Below are 16491 nucleotides of genomic sequence, written 5' to 3'. Positions count from 1 at the left end.
AAAGATACTCCATATAACTATATTTGGATTAATACATAAGTGCATATGTGAATAAAAAATTACAACGAAAAATGTACAACAACAAAATTCAAATGCAAACGGGTGACAACTGACGTCTGACAGTATTTATTTGTCAGCAGTTGACACTATTGTCAAAAGTATTGTTGGTCGATATACGGGCGGCTGGTATGTACTTAAAATATCGATGAATCGATTTTTAAATTATCAACTGCCCTTAGTTACTACCCCCGTTTTCCAATTACAGCACTAGAGCGCATTATGCGGCATAATGCTTAACGTTGAATGTTCCAACTTCGCACAATCGAGCACTAGAAAAAAAAATGCGCGTGAATTGATGCGTGCAATCGATTTATCGTTAGTAATTATTAATTGTTGGAAAAAATTTTAAAGCTTTCGTTTCATTGTAGTTTTTTCGAAATAATCAAAGTTAATTCAAATTGTGTTAAAAAAATAAATATAAGTACGGATGAAGGTACAAACATTGAAAAAAATGTTAATGAAATAATCAAAATTTTTCAAATCGGACCAGTAGTTCCTGAGATTAGCGCGATCAAACAAACTCTTCAGCTTTATAATATTATGTAGTATTGATATTACTCCTTACTGCAAAGAGTAACGTACCTACATACATACAGGTAATACTGTATACGTAAGCACGAAAAAACTGTTACGAGCTTGGTATGCCAGAGTAGGAAATGAAGTTTCTGAAAAGTCAGTGCAGACTGCAGACAAACATCTGAATGCGGGTTTTTAGTTTAATTACAGTAATATATTAATAAGTTAAATAGTACATAATTCAAATTCTATATGTATCAAAAAATTTCCATTCCCTACGTATTTAGGTGATCTAAGCCTATGTAAAATAGACATTTTTTATACACCTACTTAATTTTTTATTGCGGGATAAGTCTAGTCTATAAACTCAGACTCAATCATGTTTTATCTATTCAACTAGACTTCTATAAAACATCACAAAGCTGTGTTAACATTGTGTTAACGCTTATTAAATGTATATTTAAATTATTCACATTTTAAAAATCGATACTTTATTAACCGAAAAATCGGTACATAGCAGCAATGACTGTTGAGAAGTATTGAGTATTGACCCAAGGCATCACTAGTGTCGTTGCGAGTATCGAAGGAACTTTAGTGCGACTGCGTTTTTGTAAATCATCGCGAATTTTCCAATTAACTTGTAATCGCTCTATTGTATATTTAAAATTTGCTTAGTAAGATCCCTTTAATAAATAAAATGGCAGACAAAAAAGGTATTTATGCACTTTATATACAAATTTCTTTGTCTTTAAAATTATTATGAAGGTTGACATATGTAACGTCATAGAAGCTGGATCTTAGGAATTTGTAATAAATTAGCTATTACAGTTTCTTTAAACGTATTTTCCTGACTATTTATGGTGTTTTAATCCAATTTTACATGTACAAAACATAGTATATTATATAGCACTGTCGGATCAATACTGTGAAATCCAAGATGGTGAACATTGCATTTCAAGGCGGGATGTCTCGTAACATCGTAATTGTTTCATTACAATAAATGTTATCTGAATAATTTTGCACAGAACTAATGATATACACACAGAAAAAAGTATTTAGGGTTAAAATTGAAGAACATGTCGATATAGGATGTAATTTTCGTTGTTCTAGAATCTCGTTTTGCTATTAATATTCCAATAAGCAATTCTGTTTTGCGAATACCTACTCTTTAACAATCGTAATGATTTAAATTGTTTTCCTTTTTTTTATATAATTAAAACCTTGGAGTACATATAAGAATATAGCTGCAGCAAAACTTACATTGATTATTTTAACTATCTATACTATATTTAGGATCGATACATATTTTATTATATCAGAACTATTAATTATGGTTTTTCAAACACTCCAAATACAAAAGGAATTAAAATTAATGAGAAAGCCCTTTGTCTGAAAATCACAAATGGCTGATAGATTGACAAAACAGTTTTTTTATTCCATTGCAGCAAGAAATAGAAATATTCCATAAATAAATAAACACAAATAGAATATAATGAATATGGGGTACTTGATTGTTACTTTTATTTATTTAATCTGAAATGGTTCCGTAGTATTGATTATGCTTAAACATAAGTTGCATTAATATAAGAATAAAATTCACAACATTATTTTAAAACAGCTAATTAGTTCTTTAAATAAAAAACCATATCCTTATTGGCAATTTATCTTTATATCAATTTTTAATAATTATAATCTTCTTGTAAACTCCATCTTACTAAAACTAAACAGTAATGACTTTTTTTTAATGATTATTAGTAAGTAAAATAAGATTAGAAAATACAATTAAATAGCTTTTATTGAATTAAATACTCAAATAAGATCCATTACTAAAATAAATGTTGCATAAATTTTATTGGACAAATAGAAATTAGGTGGAAGAATTTACAAACTAAATAATCTTTCAGATAAATAATGTTCTAAAGATTTTTGAGTATTTTGTTCAGGAATCGAATCCATGGTGTTAAGAATTTAATTTGGGCAATTTGTGCAGCTCGCTCTCTGGTAAATTAACTTGAAACTTATTGAAAGTTTATGACGGGAATAATATTTTTATCCCCCTCTAAAAACAAATATTTTTATGTATGTTTACCATTGATAAGTTTACACAAACTATGCGCTAATGATTACTTACATCTATTAAAAGTGAATTATTTATGTTTACAATTTTTTAATGTGCATCGCACATACAGCCTTCTCGACTATCATATGTCAGCCGTGTACCACATAAGTTCAGATTTACCATAAGATACATTTTTAAACGCGACAGGCCATAGCCTATTGCCATACAGCCAGCGATTGAGAACAATAATAATGACTTTCCATACCCTGCCCCTCCCAGAACCGCCCCCCCTCTACAGGTGGCAGAACGACGCGGTCGGCGCGCGGCAGTCAAGTCGATATCATGTAATAACACAGAATAGAATTTCTTTTTTATTTTTTCTTTTTTTGGAGAAATAGTATATAATATGATATGTGCGTATCGGCGTGTGGACGAACGTATGTGTTAATAACTATAATGTAACCTATCCTTGGTTGCTATGTGATTTAATTTTTTTTAATGTGCGGGTGCTCTCGAAAACATGGAGCGTAATTTAGTTTTCTTGCTTCCTGATTTTGCTATTCTCATAGCAAGATGTTTAGGCTATTTTTTTGCTGTCAACTTTTTTATTTTAAAACCACTACCTATCAATATTATTTGTTAATTTGAACATTGTTTATGTAAGACAATACCAACTTCTCAAATTCTGCTTTAGAATGTCTATGAGAGTCTTATTGTATGTTATCAAATAATCTTAATTTGCAGAATAAACAAAAAGTTTGACTAAAAATTAATCAGAGGTCACCTCATCTATAAAAAAAAATCAATTTTCCTATTCTCATTGTGATCAATATAAATTCAAGTTTTTGCCTTTTATTTTTACACAATATACCCTGTGCGAATCCAATGAAGATACGTTCAAAATATTTAAATTCGTACAATGACCTTCACCTCGCCGCGGCCGGTAACGCATTTGTGAAACTGGTTTTACGAAGAAATTTCTACTGAAAATCACATAGGAACCAAGTCGACTCCCTCGGAATGGTTGTCTAGCTATCTTAATGACTAGGGGGGTTTGAATACTGGCTGTATACTATGTGTTTTGGCTTTTGTTATCCTTCTAGATGTTAATATATAACCGTTCCGAGACATAGATCTACTATGGTAAAAAAACAAGTTGTCTAAGTCAAAAAAGGACTTTGAATTCGCTCTGGACTTCAATGTTCTTCGATAATTTAACAGGTGTCTGCTCTTTCTTTCATTTTTTCTATGATTATTTGTTTTACAGCTTATTTTTTTACCTTTTTTCAATCACTCATTTCACAATGGCGGCCCTTTGGATTTAATTTCATGTTTGAAATTTTGTGCATTCAATATTTGAATGCATGAAAATTGAATTCTAGAAATTTTGTTTATTTTTTTTAATCAAAGGGCTCGTCATTCTTCTTAATGTTTGTTTTGCTAGTGTTTTTGCACCTTCTTCAACGTGGAGGCAAATATAGTTGTTTTATTTTTTTTCTCTATTTTTTGTTTCGTAGATGTTGCCTCTGTGTTTAAACAATCCCATTGTTTGATTGAAATGGGGTTGTTTTTTCTAATACCATTATAGATAATGCTAATTATTAACTACGGATAGTTATAATGTGATTTTTTTATAATTGTAATATTAAATGACTGAAATATCAATTAAACTGAACAAGGATCAAATCGCGAGCATTTAAGTCAATTATTAAATTATCAAAAAAACACATTGATTTTAATATTGGATGCAGTTTTCCTTCAAGTGTAATTTGGAAAGTTGCAACTGATTTTATGTTTAAGTTTGAGTGTCACTAACATAAGTGAAAGTCTACAAAAATCACTTACACTTTTAAATATTATGTAATTTGGAGTTTTGTGTAACAATTTTGTCAGTGTTTATGATTTTTGTAGATTTTGTATTAATAAATCGAAATGGGAACTGGCATATCTTCTTATTCAGATGCTTAATATTTTGAATTATTAGTGTTACTTTGCTTGATTTCGGTTTATTATTACAATTATTTGTAGGGTGATGGTCAAAGTGGTGCAATATTATATTATTGCATTACTTTCATAGTTATATCGTATTTATATAAAGTTAAGTTAACGTCGATCGCGTGTTACTACAAGTAACAGACGATCCAGGTTTTGCCTTTTTAATTTATATTTTATTTTTACGATTGAATTAAAAAGGTACATTAATAAAATAACAGGAATGAGACGTTAGTGTGTTATTAGTGTAAGATCGAATGGAGATTTTCTCAAATCTTTATTCCCGTCTGCTCAGCAGACGGTGCATGCTCAGCTTATAGAAGGACAGGGAAGTATGCTAGTATACAAATAATTATATACTGTTATTTAAGTAAATTTACCTTTCTAAATCAATTCTACTAATTTCGATATTTTAAGCATCCGTTTCACAGGGTTCCTGATTTTGTTATGCTTTAACATTATGGGGCTTACACATTCATAATTATTTCTAAAAATACCCTAATATTAATATATTTTTTTGTCAGAGTAAAATGTTCCAAGTTTACTCTGGCATTCCGTAGTGGGACAGGATAGACATATATAAGTATTTTGTAAAGGGGTTTTACCAGGATTTTTGTGTATTGTCCCGTGTATAAGGTTTTGCTGTTTATATGCAGCGTTTATTGATTTTGCGTTGTAAGAGCTAGTTGGTATTTTGTGTTGCTAATCGTTGTTCCACCGACACTTTTTGTTTGTACATTGAATAGTCTGGCATGTACCTAACCGTCATAGTTTTTTGTTCACACTGCATGTTTCTGTGTCCTTCGACGCATTCATATCATAGATTTATTTCTCACAAAAAAACGCTTTTTTGCATTCGCTTGTTAGTAAAACAGCAAAATGATTTTTGTTATTAAACCGATTCGTTTATCTAACGACAAGAAATCTTGGTAAACATGTTTTAGCTAGATAATTTACGATAGTTAATATTGTTTTAAAGGAATGTTCACAAATGTGCTCACTGTTTGGACGCTATTGCGTCTTAATAATCACTTGTTTTTGCAAGGCTGTTGAGTGGATATTCAAGTCTGAAGCAACACCAGCCTCGCAAGAATACAGCCATATATACAAGCTTTGAAGAACTTGAACAAAGGTGGACAATATAGAGCATAGAAGCTTTTGTATATGGTTCGAGTGACCTTGTATAAAGCCTCGGCTACATATACTAGGGCACTCGATTTTAGACATGTTATATAAATGAATATACTAATGTTTTCCCCGTAAGGTTCATGAACGTGTGATAATTGTTTTGTTAAAGATGTTCTGCCCAGATGGCCACACTCGCTGGATTTTTATTGATCAGAAACATCGGTCAGGACTAGCGAGTGTGACCATTGGTTTTAGGAATGCATTGTAAATAACATTTGGTAGGTTTGTGCCTACCAAATCATTTGGTCTCCAATTGCGGAGGTCTGAATTTTTTTTGTATGAATAAAAAAAATTCAAGGCGTTTGTACCGCGTTGTATGGACATCGCTTGTCGTTAACACTGGCGCTAGTGAGCGCGTAAATGACGCACTCAGCCTCCGTCGTTTACGCTCGCCACGCTGTAGTGTTGCAAATAATATTGTTGGTAGATTGTGAATATAGCAACACAGTCGTGGTCACATCACTACGTCACGCGTGAATGCTCGGGCTTGGGTTGCGGCGCGCTGTTGCGCGAACTTGTCCGATAGATGGCGTCGCACTGATGAATCTAAATTACACCTTGGTACACGTACAGTTCAGCTATTCACAAATCGAAACACATTCGACTTTAAAGAGGGTACCATGTGACTAATTAATAATTTATGAATAACATTACTTTTATCACTTATACTATCATTCAATTTAGCGACAATGCATCACTGAAAGCAATTATTGTTTAGTCCCGCGTAGCACCATCGCAACACAACCGAGGCGAACCTTTCCTATCGTTCATTGTCTTGGCATTTTTCGTGTAGTACGTGTTGCTGTTGAGTCAATTACATTCATTCAATTTTTATTGAATTTCTGTATGCGAAAAATTGCATGATTCGTAATTGATGGAGTACCCTCGTTAAAGTGGCGTAGTCAGTGCGACGTCCGTTCGGGCTAGCGAGTGGGATGCGAATGCTAAAGTGTCGAGTTGTTACAGTCACGCCTCCCCTCGGCGCCTACCCCCAACCCCAGCCCCCGCAAGGGCCCTTCTTGCCGGCTCCGCCGCATCAGGCAGCGCCACAGTATGGAGGTAAGTTTATTTTTTTATCTATATTAAAATATGTATTTATCTGACCTTAAAACTCGGATACTATTTGTACGAAATAGACTAGAAGCAATTTGTATTTGTACGAAATAAGTTCCGAAACTATTGAAGCGAAATAGTCACTTTATTTCACCAGCTTGTACATTGACATCGGAAATTTTGTATTCCATATTATTTTTATATTTCGAGTAAATGCCATATTTATTACAAAATTAATGTTTGATCTACTCAGTAATTATTAATAGTAGTTCAGTTTTAACAATAGATGTCACCCCTTGTAAACCTTGTATTGAAATACTTGTATAACAAGCGCATGTTATTAGTCTTAGGGATTAAACAAAAGCTCTGAATGCCCACTTTACGCATCTCTGCTCTTGACTTGAGATTCTTGAGAATACATTGTGATGCTTGTTTTTGCGACAATGTATAAGATTTCTTTTAAATTGTGAAAAAAATTCAGTTCATTTATGTTTGTTATGAGGTTGATGTCGTCATAATTTGTTATTATCTCTTAAACTTTTGATTCAGTATAAGATTTAAGCATTATTTTATGCAAATGATATAAATTAACATTTTCAAAACAACAAAACGATAAAATTTTAAAGGACAAGAGGCGAAATCATAGTGCCGCGTCGTCGAATTTTTCCTGTCTTATCATAAGACAGGAAAAATTATGAAAATGATATTATAAAAATATTATAAATGTACCATAAGACTCTTATGGTACATTTATAATATCATTATTTTTATTATTAACTTCTTGAATAAATAGTTAGTGATATCGCCATGGCGTCTTAACACAGTAAACATAACTGTGTTAAGACGCCTGAACAGTATCGTAACTAGCTAAAAAACGGTTAACTCACAAATAACAGACCCATCGATATAGGTATAAATGAGACCGAGCCGATTCGAGCGTTTTGTATCTAGTCTGTATTATTGTATACCTACTGTGGTCACAACGGCATACAGCTGTAAAGGCCTATTCAAACAAGAGCGATATCCCGATGGGTACGCAATTAAATTTCTTACATAGTATATGATAGATACCCAAGGCGGTAGCAGATTCCGCTCTGATTTGAATAGGCCATAAATAGTAAATAAATCATTAGTTGCGGGTGGTTCACCCTACGGAGTGGCGTTTGGCGGCGCGGGTGCAGGTGCGGGGGGTGTGTATGCGCCCCCGCCCTACGACCAGCTGCAGCACCACCAGGCTATACCTGCGCTGAGCCAGCAGCTTCCTGTAAGTTACAGTAACTTAGTAGTAAGGGGGAATTATAGGTTGGTGTGGATGTTTTTTTTTAGGTACGAGAAGATACACATTAAAAAAACAGTTTTTTTCGTGGTTTTCAAATAAGTTACTTCTGACAATGCAAGATATGAAAGAACAAAAGAACTACATGTCAATTAATGCATCTGAATCGGTTATCGCAGCCATAATATTGTTAACATTGCAATTGGCGAAGAAACATTAATTTTTGTAACATTTTACCAAATAATCTTCAATATTTTTTGTAACATGATAAAATTTTCCCAACTCTAGATGTATAGTGGCGCAGCAGCCATGTACGCAGCGGCGGCGGGCTACCCGGGATACATTGGATACCCGGTGCAATACTACCCATACTACCCGGTGCAACCCTCCATTCAACCCTTGAGGCCCACTATCATGATTCCGGTGAGTTTTTCAAGAAAATGAGGGTAGATGAAGAGAGCTACAAGGTGATGTGATTTGAATGTTGGATATAAAGTTGAAATGATAAATACAATTTGTTGTCTTGAACTTTTTATTCGAGTTTAAAATAAATAAAATTGTTTATTTACAGAGACAAGTTACATATTCAAATAATCATATTAGTACAATGTTTCACCAACTTATGGTATGCAAATAATTGTTAAAATTTATACATAATCAAAAATTAAAACATAAAATTCACATTTTGATTCGATTGTTATATTTTTTTTTAACTTTTGTCACTAGCCAATCTCTATGTTTTTGTCTTGACTGCTTTCACTAAATCTTTACAAATTTTGGTTCGGTTTCTATCTTTGCATTTGTTGATTATTCTAACTGCATCGATATGTATTTCGTAACAATATATTGACATATAACAGAACGGTTTCGAGGCCGGCGGTCGGTTCGAGGGTCTGGCGCAGACGCTGCTGCCGCCCGCGCCGCCCGCCGTGCCGCCCTCCCCCGCGCACCTCGCCGCCATACAGCCGCACCAAGTGCTGTGAGTGTACACACATACACACAACATACACTACACACTATATGCACTAGTGGTGTTCGACACACGACATATTATGTACATACACTAAACAGTATATTTTATTTTTATTTTTATTTTATTAAGGCTCATTAGCAGCTGTACATCGATTGTTTTACATAAAAAATACACAAAAAATATAGGACATGATGGACAACTAATAATAAATGAGCACTGCATGCACTACAAAAATTAATTACATTAAAAAAATAATAATAATATACACATTAAATACATTTTAACTTAATAAAATACATTTTAAAATAATCACTAGATAAAATTAAACTAACAATATAATACTCAAAATGAAATAAAATTAATTGAAATATAAACAAATTAAATTAAAAAGTTACTTTAAAATTAACTACATAATATATAACATTCAAATTAAATTAATATAAAATGCAGAATTAATTCATTTTCCAACATAAATAAACAAAAAAATCGTGTATAAAAGAGAGGTACCTAGTACATATAATAATTAAACACTAACATGGTTGATCGCTTGCAACGTCTGTTTAAATTTTCCAATATTATAAAAATGTATATCAAGTGTATGATTTACTATTCGATTGTAATTTCTACATATTCGTGGTATGGGAGAGAAGGAACCCAAAGTGGTCCTCATGACAGGCACCGATAATTACCATACCTACAAGGAACGATTCAGAATTTGTGGAAAGATTACTTTGATCGTAGATCTAGAGAGAAGGGTATCTGGTATAGAACCATGCAGTCGGAACCTTTAAGATGTCCTTGGATCTGTAAATGTGATTTTAAAAGACCCGAAATTGTGATTGCTTTATGTCTTCGCTCCGGGCACATTCCATTGAATCAGTTTAAATATCTTATGCGTAAATCGAATACAATGAATTGTGCACAGTGTGGAGTGGTTGAGGATGTTTATCATGTCTTGATGGAGTGTGTCCGGAACCAAACTGAACGGAAAAGAGCCCTACCAGATGACTATTTAACTAAGGTTGGATTTTGTAATAGCTGTCTAGCATTTCCGATGTCGGACAATGCAAGACAGCTATACAAGCTAGGTAATGTGTATTTAAATCAGAGCTAATTACATGTTTTTGAGGACATACGGAGCGACATAATCGACTTCCGACTAAGCTCCTTAAATAAAGATAAAAAAAAAAAAAAAAAAAAAAACTAGTCCGATACATCATAACTCACAATACACTAGTGACAATAAATATACACGAGATGATACACTACGCTACATTTAACACACTTGACACTACTACATATACTATTGATATTCACTACACACGATACACCATACACTACACATTAATGAGTCATTAATAATGTCACAGTAAACAGAATATGAACAGTAGCGTAACTTCCTACAAAGTTCGAGACGAGGCTTGTCGTATTTGAGTTAGCCGTTTCGAACGTTTTGTCCGGAGTTTCACTTCTGATCGTAATTGTTTACTGTGCACTAGTAACATACACCATACACGATACGCTAAAATACTGGCATACACCACACACTACTGCAACAAATAAAACAAAAAAATAATAATTCATTTTATATTTTACAGGTGGCGTTAAAAACCTGATTGGCCGTAACCGACGGCGCACCGACGATACTAATCTCGTAACACAAGGATACAACTAGCCTCTAACTACCCTTATTTTAGAATGTTTTCTAACGTTATTTTAAACAGAATCTCTGCCAGCTTGAATATAACTCGAATATCTCAAATAATTTAAATAAATACCAATGTTAGAAAGTTTAAAACTGATAAATAAGAAATCTCCACTAAAACATTGTATTTTTACACAAATGATATCAAAATAATATATGTCCGTACACGAGATTTAGGGATAAATGAGAAATGTAAAATATATTTTACATAATATAAATGAATTATTACATACAAATATACTGCGCATTCGTCGGTTATACCAGCTTAGCCCGATATTTGACTGTGATTTGTTATTTGCGTTCGTCATTTGAGTGAAATATCTAAATATTAATTTAATGCTCTCTATAAATAAATAAAAAACCCTCTTTATTCCGTTAATAAAAAAATAATAATATGTACTACGATATATGCGAATAAAAAAATATCGTGATGTAATTTTGGTTTGCAAAAACATTTAAATAAACATTATGAATTTCTGTCATTCAAATTTGTTGCATTCATGAAATTTGAACATTCGTTGAATGTAAATGTACAAAATTGTAATTTTAATGTTGAACGTATTCAAATGACGAACGTACGGTAGAACAGATGAGTGAAGCCGGGGGCTCACTATAGTATTAGGCGGTTTCGCCTCGAAACTAGCTATAGACCGCGGGTTTGGGTGCTGTTTGTGGAAAAAAGAACAAATAAAAAAATGTTGTGTGGTTTTATGAAACCACGGTAAAAGTGAAACTGTTCGATCGGTTCCGAACACTGCTTTGTGTAGCGCATGTCGCGTGTCGGTCGGCTGCCGAGTAGGTATACCTACTCGGCAGCCGCGATACACGCGACATGCGCTACACAGACCAAAAAGTTTGAGACGATGTAATAAAAGTTTCACTTTAATAATACTTTATTAAGATAAAGTGTTATAATACCGTTCAAAATGTAACGGTATCGTAGATTCCCTTTCTAAAAGTGAAATTGGTAAAAAACACTAAATTTAATTCTAAATCTATATATTATTTAAAACAAGTTGAAAAGATATCAGTATTACTGTTTTAATGAATAATCTGCTATCAGTAGGGATGTATTATGATTTCGTCTTGCATATATTTAAAAGTATAAAGAAGTAATTTTTCAAACTACCCCCTTACAAATACTGTGCCTTTAGACATATCTTCAAAACTTAGTTGTTTTATAGCTTTAAAGTAAGGTAGCTACTCGCATTGTGTTAAATTTGTATTTGATTGTGCTCGCGATATTTATGACTATCGTTTTGATGAATCGCATCGAAATAGTTACATCCCTACGCAGATAATTATCGCACAAAAGCACAAAAATCCGCGTTTAGTTATATAAAGATTTAAACTGGTTGTGCGTGACACGTGCGAGAGGGACGGCCTGTGTGCGAGCGAGAGAGAATGATCGATATTTTCCATTGTATTTAATTTGTATCATAAGTACGTTTTGTTGTAGTTGTAAGTTGTTGTGTTGTTCTTGCGATACAAAGATCTTTGTATTGCGCGAACATGTTGTTCTATCCTTGCCGTTTTTTTGTATTAAAACTTTGTTAAGGTGCTTTTTGGTCGGACAGCAAAACTTACTTATGATTACGGGGCCGTGTAACCTATGGTTGATTTATTTTTGTGATTATTAAATACAAAATTGTCTTTTGCGAACGTAAGCGGCTTTATGTTATTTTTTGGGCCGAAATGACGCGCTTTTTTAGTAAAAAAAACGTATATTTAACGCTTTCAACTTGAAAAGCGATTTAATTGAACTGTTATCAAATGACAGTTGTAAACAGTGATTACACGGATCCCTCATTATAATGATGGTGAGAGAAAGAATCTCAAATGTATTGAAATTATTATTTAGTTGTATGGACTGTGTTTAGATTTCCAGTTAACACTTGACCGCGTTGGTATAAAAATATACAATTAACGTGACGTCCAAAATAAAAATTTATGGATAATACTTGCTTTGAGACTTTTTAGTTTTACACTAAAGCAATATGTAAAGAGCTATATTTTTCTGCATTTATTCAAAAACTATCCCACCTTTGCACAGTCCGTAGTTCCAGTCTTATTATTAAAAGAATTCAGTCACAAATACGGTGATGGCGGACTGTATCACTTTTGTACTGACGTAACCTTTGTATTGGATGAACAGAACAATGTAATACAATTTTTGTATTCATGTATTTTAATTTGAAAGCGATACAGCACGCCTCACCGGGCCTCTTATATTTTTACTAGTTTGTGGTATTTTTATTATATTGCATTATTTTTGTTAATCATGTTTTTCCGACGTGTGTGCGATTTTGAAACTCTGTTTTAGAATACAAAAATGTATAAGAACGTTTAGATCTGATAGTTGTTTTAAGGAAATTTTGGCAGAAACTAGCCAACGCATTAGAATCCCAACTTCAAGGGACCATAGAGGAAATTGTTTTAACGTTCAAAACCCAAATATTGCAGTGATTTTTGTTTCATATTTGATTATAGCTCATGGAAGAATCTCTTTGCGTATTATATTTATTTACTTATATGCACAATTTGAACATATTGTTAACCTTTTTTGTTGTTATTAATATTGCAAAAGATCCTTTAGGTTTAGAGACATCAAAACGTTGTATGCATAAAATATAATTAACTTATTTTTCATGTTTAGATTAATTGTTAACTTCAAAATTATTTTATTTTGTCAAACGAATGTTGTATTATCATATTATAAATAAATTAAACGCCTAAAGTTTGTGTATTTTCTTAAGTTGAAATAAAAAATTCTTGCATATAAGTAAATGTATAATAATTGTTGAATTAAAGTCGTAAGTAAAAGTGGGTTTTGCTCAATCGTGTGTATCGACTTCGGAGTCACGTGCAATATATAGCATAATTATTATTTTGTTTCCAATAAAATTTATAAAAATACAATTTCTTGTTTTCTTTATTTTTCCCGCCAAAATCCTATTATAAGCCTTTAAGATGTCGATGGAAAGACAAGGAAAATATCTCTAATACATGTAAGTTAATTAATAATAATCTGTCTCAGAAACTATTGGATTGAGTTGATAAACTTTGTGTTTCATCAAAACCGTACAGGGGGTGAAAGCGCGGGGGCAAAAGTTTACTAAATTGTAGCAATTCTATTATATTTTGGAATACAAGATTGGTGTAATATTCATTAGAATATCAACGCTAGAAAATGGCAAAAAATACATACATCAAACGAACATAGAGCAAGAGCTTTCTTTCGTGATCTTTTAGTGTAAACTAAACGAAATTCGTATTCAGTGTTGTTCAGTATTAGAACACTATTCGAACGCACTAAGAACAACGAAAGAATGCTTTACGCCTGTTTACAGTTAAAGAATTAAGACATAATGGGGTTAGAATGAGCATTCGCTCTTGGCTCTTTTGATGTAAATGCATTCAAACCACAGACTAATAATAATATACTACGTATACACTATACAACTACTAGGTATATAAAGTCACTTTTTCTGTCCATAAGTTCCTATCCCTGTGTATTCTTAAAACACGCAGCGGATTTAAATGCGTTTCTTGAAGTGAATACTTTAGCAAAAACAAACATGTTACCTATGTGATATGTTATTAGATTGGGGAAAATATGAGTTGCTCCATTTGACAATTATATGTAAGTATAGGGGACGTCATCATTTTAACACTAACTATAAATTATCCGATCGTGTTTCATCGGTTAAAAGCAATCGTTATCGTTAAATAACAGAGATATCATTTCACTTGAGACTGATAACTTTAGCTAGGTATGCTATAAAATATGCAGGTGCAACCCATTTCGTTATATTGTTAAATTTAACTTAATTAAAATATGGGGCATCCAAGCTTTAGAATATTCGCCTATAAATAAAAAAATAGTACATATATTTTGAAAAAACCTGTATAGTGATGCGCCAAATATTTTTACATTGATCAAATGTTGAATTTACCGAAAATTGTACTTCACCGTACTGCGCACAACGAATAAAATATGTATAGCACAGTTGCGTTTTAAATAAAAGCTATAGTCACTATAGTTAAGTCGACCGGCTCCGTTTTCGGCCCGGTTGGTTATATTATGCACGTGAACAGCGTGTCGAATGTGGTCAAGAACTGCAGGGTTTGTATGTATGCAGATAACATGTGCCTGCTGCTCGCCGGCAACGACACAGCAGTCATGGTGGACAGAGTACAGAGGGATTTCGAGAACGTGTGTAAGTGGGCACATGACAATGGTATAATTCTTAATATACAAAAAACTAAATATCTATATATTTATTCACCACACAATAGAAATGCTAAAAACTCAACTTTTCAAATTAATTTAATAGGCCACACATATATGAATGTTTTCATAATAATAAAACTAACTGTGTATGTAGTAAATTGGATGTCGTTGACAATATTAAATATTTGAGGTTGACAATTGATAAACACTTTAATTGGAAATTACATGTAAATTATGTGTGTAATCGTTTGAGATCAGTCTTGGGACAGTTTTACTACCTAAGTCGGATTTTAAATAAACATACTCTGTACGTTGTTTACTATGCACTTGCTGACTCAATAATAAGTTATGGACTGAGTTGTTATGGCCTTACTTTTAAAACATTCTTAGATCAAATAAAGAACCTACAAGTAAGATTACTTAAGTATTTAGTTCATAAGAAAGTTCGAAAGAAATTTAAAAATAATTATAACAAATTATTTCCACATTGTAACATCTTACCTGTACATTAAAAGGCTATATTTAAATGCCATAGACACATACTTTAATAATGACTTTAAAATTGTTAAACAGTTTAGATTTAATACAAGAGCGTCAAAAGTAAGAAAATTGTATGTACCAATAACAAAAAATTGTTATGACCAGCGAACTAGAAAATATTATATACCTACCAAAAATTTGTAACATGTACCCGATTTTACTAGACGATAATAAATTAAAAATAGGATCTGTAAAGAGTAAATTAAAAAAATACATTTTGTCAAATATCTAGTATTGGCTTTCCGCCCGCGGCTTCGCCCGCGTTGGCTGAAACTTAATATAATATAGATTATTATTTTATACTGAAACCTTCATCTTGAATCACTCTAACAGAAAAAAAAACTGCATCAAAATCAGTTGCTTAGTTTTGTAGATTTAAGCATGCATAGGTACAGAGAAATGTGCGTTTGTTTTATACTATGTAAACTTTGTTTTATACTATGTATGTCATTTATAGCGGTATTTTTGTGTTTGTTTATCAACTAATTTGTCTATAATAAGTAGGAGCGCAACGCCAACAAACTGTTTTACAGTTTGGCGAAAATTTGTTAAGGTTATATTATACCTATAGTGTTAATAAATGGTAAATTAATAAATAAAAAATAAAAAAAAAGTGTTTAAGTTCTAGTAACAGCAAAAAAACTCGATACGTCTTAAACACGAGAGGGCTTGTAATTTTTTCTAATACATATAATAAATGCGAAAGTTTGTGAGGATGGATGGATGTTTGTTACTCTTTCAGGCCAATACTACTGAACCGATTACAATGAAATTTAGTATGTAGGTATCTGAAGACCGAATGCCTATTCGGTAAAAGTAGCCTTACTTTTTATCCCCCAAATCACACAGGAACAGCAACTATGCGGGTTTTTCTTTGGAAACGTGGGCGGAAATG

The 16491-nt window shown here is 32.5% G+C and overlaps 1 protein-coding gene across 2 annotated transcripts; it reads left to right on the top strand.

Moving 5' to 3' along the window:
* Nucleotides 1-1126: 1126 nt before the first annotated feature.
* On the top strand, nt 1127-11215 carry LOC149896688 (uncharacterized). 2 transcript variants are annotated; one of them, XM_090117678.1, is made up of 6 exons: nt 1127-1289; nt 6782-6874; nt 8002-8132; nt 8433-8567; nt 9005-9123; nt 10716-11215. In XM_090117678.1, the coding sequence occupies exons 1-6, from the start codon at nt 1274-1276 to the stop codon at nt 10723-10725; spliced, it is 504 nt and encodes a 167-aa protein (XP_089973804.1). In that variant the 5' UTR covers nt 1127-1273; the 3' UTR covers nt 10726-11215. The 2 variants fall into 2 exon arrangements, with proteins under 2 accessions (XP_089973804.1, XP_089973803.1); XM_090117677.1 differs by lacking the exon at nt 1127-1289 and having other exon boundaries at nt 4685-6874.
* Nucleotides 11216-16491: the final 5276 nt, after the last annotated feature.

The sequence above is a fragment of the Colias eurytheme genome, chromosome 28 (assembly GCF_061535395.1).
Source record: "Colias eurytheme isolate Ceu_HAF_F1 chromosome 28, ilColEury1 Martin Lab GWU primary, whole genome shotgun sequence".
Taxonomy (NCBI): domain Eukaryota; kingdom Metazoa; phylum Arthropoda; class Insecta; order Lepidoptera; family Pieridae; genus Colias; species Colias eurytheme.
The sequence above is the reverse complement of the archived record's forward strand: the minus strand, read 5'-3'. Positions and strand labels throughout refer to the sequence as shown.